We start from the raw sequence: 7,204 nt of genomic DNA on the forward strand, positions 1-7,204 counted from the left end.
ATTCAGAACCATCCTTAGTGTTGACTCTGCTACTTGGGATCCCTCCACACCTTCTCTCTAATAGTCTACAGTGTCCTTTAGTAGAAAGAGCAAATCTCTCTGCCAGGATATTGGTCCCTTTTCACTTAAGGTGAAACCTATCCTTTTAGAACAGGTCTTTTCTCCCCCAGAAGAGATGCCAATGATCCAACAACCTGAATCCCTGAACATTAAACCACCTGTTTAGAAATTGGTTTATCTCCTTTATCCTTCTATTCCTTCCCTCATTTAAACTTGGCACCAGGATTAAACAAGAGATTGCTACTTTTGAGGTTCCGTTTTTCAATCTTCTACCTAACCTCTTATATTCACTCTGTAAAGCCTTAATCTTTTCCCCAACTATGTCATTGCCACAAATATGTACAAGAACTGCAGGGTTCTTGCTCTCCCCTATGACAATATGCTTCAAATGTTTTAAGACATCCTTGATCCTTGCGTCAGGAAAGCAACATATTATCCAAGATTCACGCTTACTGCTGCAGAATCTCCTGTCTGTGTCCTGACAGAAGAGTCCCCTATAACAAGTACTCTTTTAAATTTTGTCAAACCTTGGCTAAGATAAGATTCATTTTTAGTTCCCAAGATCTGACTGCCTCTTCTATTTTCCTCTTAGAGACTGTGCCTTTCAACAGTATCCAAAACTGAATATCTGAGAGAAGAGTAGCCACAGGAGACTCCTGAACTACCTGCTTACCTTTCCTAATAGTCACCGATCTATCTGACTGATCCTTCTGTGTAATCACTTCTCTAAAACTACTAACCATCCAGTACTATGTCTCTTGTATGCCCAATGACATCAAGCCTAAAAGAAGCAGCTTTCAATAGCTTGATTATACAATAAACTGCCTTTGATTACCCAAAGAATTAACCTTAAACATGCAAAGAATAAAAAAAAACTTAAATACAATCAACCATTTAGCTGAACAATCAAATTAAAAAAATCCTCCTTCTGCAGACAGCTTTCAATCCGAGAACGTAGAACAATACAGCATAGGAACAGGTTTTTCTAACCTCTCCTTATAGCTCATACCCTCTAATCCAGGCAGCATCCTGGTAAACCTCTTCTGCACTCTCTCCAAAGCCTCCACGTGCTCCCTGTAATGTGGTGACCAGAATTGAATGCAATACTCCAAATATGACCAAAGTCTCAGTAATGACATCCTGACTGTTGTACTCGGTTCTCCGACCAATAAAGGCAAGCATGCCATACACCTTCTTTTGCACCCTATCTACTTGTGTGGCTACTTTCAGGGAGCTATGGACTTGAACCCCAAGATGCCACTGTACAACAATGCTGTTCAGGGTCCTGCCATTAACTGCATACTTTGCATTAACATTTAAACACCATCTGCCATTTTGCCAACCATATCTGTAACTCATCTATATCCTCTGTATCCTTTGACAACCTTCTACACTACCCATAGTCTACTGATCTTCGTATTGTCTGTAAGCTTACTAACCTACCCATCTACATTTTCATCCAAGTCATTTATATATATGGCAAACAGCAGAGGTCCCAGTGTGGACCCCATGTAACATTAAGCATGCTCCATATAAATCTCACTATCCTCCGAATCTTTCACCTGGGTGAATACTGATGCAAAGTACTCATTTAGGATCTCACCCATATTCTCTGCCTCCAAGCACAAGTTCCCTTCTTTATCCTTGAGTGGTCCTACCTTCTTCCTAGATATCCTCCTGTTTTTAATGTATGTATAGAATGCCTTGGGATTCTCTTTTACCCTACGTACTAGGGTCATTTCATGGCCCCTTCTCGCTCTCCTAATTCCCTGCTTCAGTTCTTTCCTGCATTCTTCATATGCTTTATGGGCCCTCTCTGATTTTAGCTTTCTAAACTTTAAATGTGTTTTTTTCCCTTTTGACTAAATTCACAACCTCTCTCATTAGCCAGGGGCCCCTTACCTTGTCCTTCCTGCTTTCCGGAACATACCGGTCCTGAACTATCATCAGCAGGTCTTTAAACAATTCCCACATGTCAAATGTGGGCTTGCTTGATAACAGCTCCCTCAATTAACCTTCCCTTGCTCCTGCCTAATATTGATGTAATTTGCCCTCCCCCAATTTCAGACCTTGCCACAAGGTCCTGACGTATCCTTATTTATAGCTATCTTAAAACTTTAGAGTTGTGATCGCTGTTTCCAAAATGCTGTCTCTCTAAAAGGTCAGTCAACTGGCCGAGCACGTTAGCCAATACAAAGTCCGGTATGGCCCATCCTCTAGTTGGGCAATCCACATATTGTTTCAAGAAACCCTCTTGGATGCGCTTAAATAATTCTGCCTCATCTGAAGGGAGTGCCAATCAATGTTGGGGAAGTTAAAGTCACCCAATGTGACAATCCTGCTGTTATTGCATCTTTCCATAATCTGCCTACATCCTCAATGTCTCGGTTTGGGGACTTTTAGTATAGTCGCATTAGTGTGACTGCATCCATTGCATTTTTGAGCTGAACCTGTATTGCCTCAGTGGATGAGCCCTCCAGTATGTCCTGTCTGATTTTAAAAAAAAACCTCAATCCAGAGCCTTCCACGTGCAGACCTCTCTAAAAGCTCAGTAAATGACTCTATTTAAAAAAAACTCTCCTGCGTGATTTTTTTTTTAAAAAAAGCTCTCCTGCGCATAAATTTTTTTTAGCATATAATTTTAGAAATGAAAAGCTTAAACTGCACTCATTTTGGCTTGTCCAAAAGCTCCATAAACACAACTCCATTTGAAATTTTGTTTTTTTTTCCTGCGTTTTTGACTATAAAAGAACCAAAATGAATCAAAATAAAAACCTTATACCACTGAAATCTAATAACGATAAGAAATCGAGAAGTAAGCTTGCAATCTCAGGAGCAACTGCAAGATCCATGCTACCACCATTTTTTTTAAAGAGATTGTTCCGTCTGCTGGTTCCAGAGTAGGTTTTAAAACTGAAAACAGTGAAGTTGTTTCAGATATGAATATTTTTGAGCACTTGCTGACAATTTAGAGCTTACAATGACATGCTCTGTGAGAGGTTGCATAGCTCACATCTATCCATTACTCTTTTTCACTTCCGCCTTCCCGATCACCTCTGTCATTATATAACTACCTCTATCTCTAATAAGTGGTGTATGTTAGATCTGTTTAGTATTTAATGTTAATTCTGCTGAGTCCCTGTAAATGAGGTTTCCAGCTACCCATCCCCTGAACAATGCCACTGACTTAACAATTTTATCTTCTACAGTGTGTTTCACAATCAAGAAATGTTTCTTTTTCTCTGTGCTATCATCCATCTTTCCTCCCCATCTGTGCTTACATTGACAATTAACTTCACTATTTTGTAAACTAAAAATGTAACTCCGTCTCTGACCAGCTGAGGATTTCCAGTATTTGCACTTTGATATGAGATTTCCAGCAGCTGCATTATTTGCTATTGCTTTATTGCAGGTGTTGCTCACAGAACCGAGTGTAGAAACACAGTCAGACCAATACACAGCTACTTTGTGTTCGGATTTAATAGGTTATAGAAGTCAGCCCCTAGCTCCGTTCTCACTGAGTGATTACAAATATGGAAGGAGGTTATTTAGCCCATTGTAGCAGTTCCTAATTTCTTGCAGTTTTCTCATAGCCCAGTATTTTTTCTCTCTTCAAATGCTTATCTAATTCCCTTTAGATAGCCTTTGTTGCATCAGTTGAGTTGGACTGGAGTGCTGAGTTAAATCCCAAGGAATACTGGAATGCAATCAGACCCAGCAATTTCCAACATGAAATTGAAGGGAGGTGGATTCATCAGGCGTTAATAACACTGAGAAGATGAACTTCCTTCCCAGTGTGGACTCAGTGGTATTTGGCTGAGAGGTGACGGCTTTCCCATGTAGCAGCTGCTGTTTTCTTTCTAGGGAGTGGAGGTTTGAGGCTTTAAGATTTTCTGTCAAAATTCTAGTTGAATTCCAGATGGATCCAGTCCATCACTTTCATACATCCTTAATCTCTCACTCTCTCTTGCTGTTCTCCCATTGTGTTGTATGTGCAGAACATAAAATGAGTCTACATATATTAACCAGCAGACTAGTGGGTTCTCCCACTCCCTTGATTCTGTTTAAAATTCATTTTACTTGATATTTACAGGGAAGAATTTGTAATCCCAGTTCTCCAACTAAGTGTCACATCAGGATCTGATGGAAACGGTCAACTCATCGGGATGTGAGCATCATTCACATTTCAAAATGGATAAAAAAAAACACCATTCAGAGTGGAGAGAAGCCATGGAAATGTGGAGACTGTGGGAAGGGATTCAATTACCCATCGCAGCTGGAAACTCACTGGCGCAGTCACACTGGTGAGCGCCCATTTAGCTGCTCTGTATGTGGCAAGGGATTTACTCAGTTATCCAATGTACTGACTCATCAGCATGTTCACACTGAGGAGAGAAGGTTTAAATGCTCTGACTGTGAAAAGAGCTTTAAAAATCAATATGCACTGACTGAACACCAGCGAGTTCACAACAGGCATGCACCATTCAGCTGCTCCCAGTGTGGGAAGAGCTTCAGGACATCATCCCAACTACTGAGACACCAGCAAGTTCACACTGACGAGAGACCTTTTAAATGTCCAGACTGTGGGAAATGCTGCAAAAGCTCCAAGGATCTGATGTCCCATCAACTAGTTCATACTGAGGACAAACCATTCAAGTGCTCTCACTGTGGGAATGGGTTCAGACGATCATCTGACCTCACTGTACACCAGCGAGTTCACACTGGGGAGAGGCCGTTCACTTGCTCCCAGTGTGGGAAAAGATTTACTCAGTCATCCCACCTGCTGACACACCAGCGAGTTCACTCTTCTGAGAGGCCATTCACCTGCTCTGATTGCGGGAAGGGATTCACTCAATCATCCACTTTGCAGAATCACCAGAGAATCCATTCTGAAAAGAGGCCGTTCACCTGCTCCGATTGTGGGAAGGGATTCACTCGGTCATCCACTTTGCTGAGACACCAGCGGGTTCACACTGACGAGAGACCTTTTAAATGCTTGGACTGTAAGAAGTGCTTCAAAAGTTCTGGGGAACTCATGTACCATCAACGTGTTCACACCGATGAAAAACCGTTCAGATGCTCTCACTGTGGGTCTGGGTTCAGGCGATCATGGCAACTCAGTGAACACCAAATGATTCACACTGGGAAGAGGCCATTCTCCTGCTCTGTGTGTGGGAAGGGATTCACTCATTCATCCAACCTGCTGAGACACCGGCGAGGTCACAAGTAACAGCAGGGTTTGGTTTCTGCTGTTAATCACAACCAGGACTGAATAATTTTCATTCAGAGAGGCAGTGGGTGGGTGTTGATCCTGATTTCAGTTACCCCAGTTAGTTAATGGTGCCCAGCAGCATCTCTCGTTCATACGTGAACGGACCATCATATCTGCGCATCTTATTTTTAAATTGAAATTTGCTCAGGATCAACATTGAACTGAAGGGGAACAATAAACTGATCAGAGTACCGTAACTCCAGGATGAGACTGTGTAAGCTCTGAATGTTGGGAATCTCCCCCTGATCTGTTCGATAGACATGCTTTTTAAACCTGTCAGATATCGAAGGAATTCTTCTTCGAATAACTTCACCAACTGATCACCTCAGATTCCTCCCTGCTGTAATGGATACTCATCCATTGGAGCTGATTTACACTGACTGACCTGTGGCATCTTTGTTCCTTTTGTGAAGTCACTGTCCCCATTAGAGCTGAACTGCTGGATAACTCTGACACTCGTACATTTCTATACAGAAACTGTCAGTGCAAATTTAACTGTAAGTTGTAAATAGTGTCAATGGCATGATATAGTGTGCAGTTCTGGTCAACAGAGGGTGGAGAGGGTGCAAAATAGGATGTTGCCTGGACTGGAGTATATTAACTGTAGAGAGGTTGGACAAGTTGGATTGTTTTCACTGATGTATTGAATGCTGAGGGGCGATATGATAGAAGTACATCAAATTATGAGAGGCATGGGATAGTCTGAATCTTTTTCCCTGGGAGGGAAATGCCAAATACCAAGGGGCATGGGTTTAAGATGAGAAGGGAAAAATTTAAAGGAAATGTGTGAGGAAGGTTTTTTTTCACAGAAGAGGTAAGTGCCTGGAATGTGATTATGGGGAGGTGGTAGAAGAAGAAATAAAAGCCATGTTTAAGAGGTACTTAGACAGAAATATGAACAGGCAGGGATATATGGACCTTGTGCAGGCAGCTGGGATTAGTTTAGAATGGCATCATGCTTGGCCTCTTCCTGTGCTATTCTATGTTCAATATAGTCTCAGATCTTGGTGATTTTTCATGAAAGATTGAATTCTCACATAGAGCAACTTCTCATAGACTGAGGTTTAATGAATAGCAGATATAGGAGCAGGAGTCATCCATTCAGACATTAAAGCCTGATCCTCCTGAACTTTCTCCCATTTTCCTGAACTATCCCCATTTCCCTTTACTCTATACATTACATTAAAGCAAACTGAAATGTCTGACTTAAAAGTATTCAGTGACTGAGAATCCACAGCTCCTTGGAGTAGAGATTTAGAGTACTTTGAAGAAATTGCATTTCACCTCTGAAATGGTCATCTCCTTATTGTTTCAGTGGACAGAATAATGCCAGGAGGCATTTCAGAATTTAAAAACAGGTGTTAAGCATCGCAACAGTTTTAGCTGTGCCAAATTCCTTGAAACCCTTCAAAGTCGCCATCAACGCAAGCGATGTAGGTGTTGGAGCTGTGTTGTTACAGGAGGATGATTGTGGAATTGAAAGGCCAATTGGTTATTTGTCAAAAAATTAATAACCACCAGAAAAAGAATTCAACCATTGAAAAAGAGTTATTGAGTTTGGTAATGGCCTTAGAACATTTTAATATTTACGTTGCAACCAATGCATCAGAGACGATTGTGAACACCAATCACCATCCTTTGACTTTTCTGGAAAGATTTAAGGACAAGAACATCAGATTATTTCGTTGGAAATAATGTTACAAGCGTTTAATTTACAGATTGTACATGTTGCAGATAATGAAGGTATTATTGCAGATGCTTTTATCGCAGGTTTAAAAGAAAAATGTTCATGTAAGATAGAAACAGTAGTGTTCAGTTGTAATATAAATAGAATTTGTATAAAATGCGTAACTTCAGATTAATGAGCTATGG

General features: G+C 40.9%; 1 protein-coding gene across 1 annotated transcript; it reads left to right on the forward strand.

The window, feature by feature from the left end:
* Positions 1–4,204: 4,204 nt before the first annotated feature.
* Positions 4,205–6,534, forward strand: LOC109934091 (zinc finger protein 239-like; the record flags this gene model as incomplete). The annotated part of the gene is made up of 1 exon (XM_020532909.2): positions 4,205–6,534. A coding segment is annotated over one exon (1,086 nt), but the record flags the coding sequence as incomplete, so codon positions are not given.
* Positions 6,535–7,204: the final 670 nt, after the last annotated feature.

The sequence above is a fragment of the Rhincodon typus genome, chromosome 15 (assembly GCF_021869965.1).
Source record: "Rhincodon typus isolate 14 chromosome 15, sRhiTyp1.1, whole genome shotgun sequence".
NCBI classification, from domain to species: Eukaryota; Metazoa; Chordata; class Chondrichthyes; order Orectolobiformes; family Rhincodontidae; genus Rhincodon; species Rhincodon typus.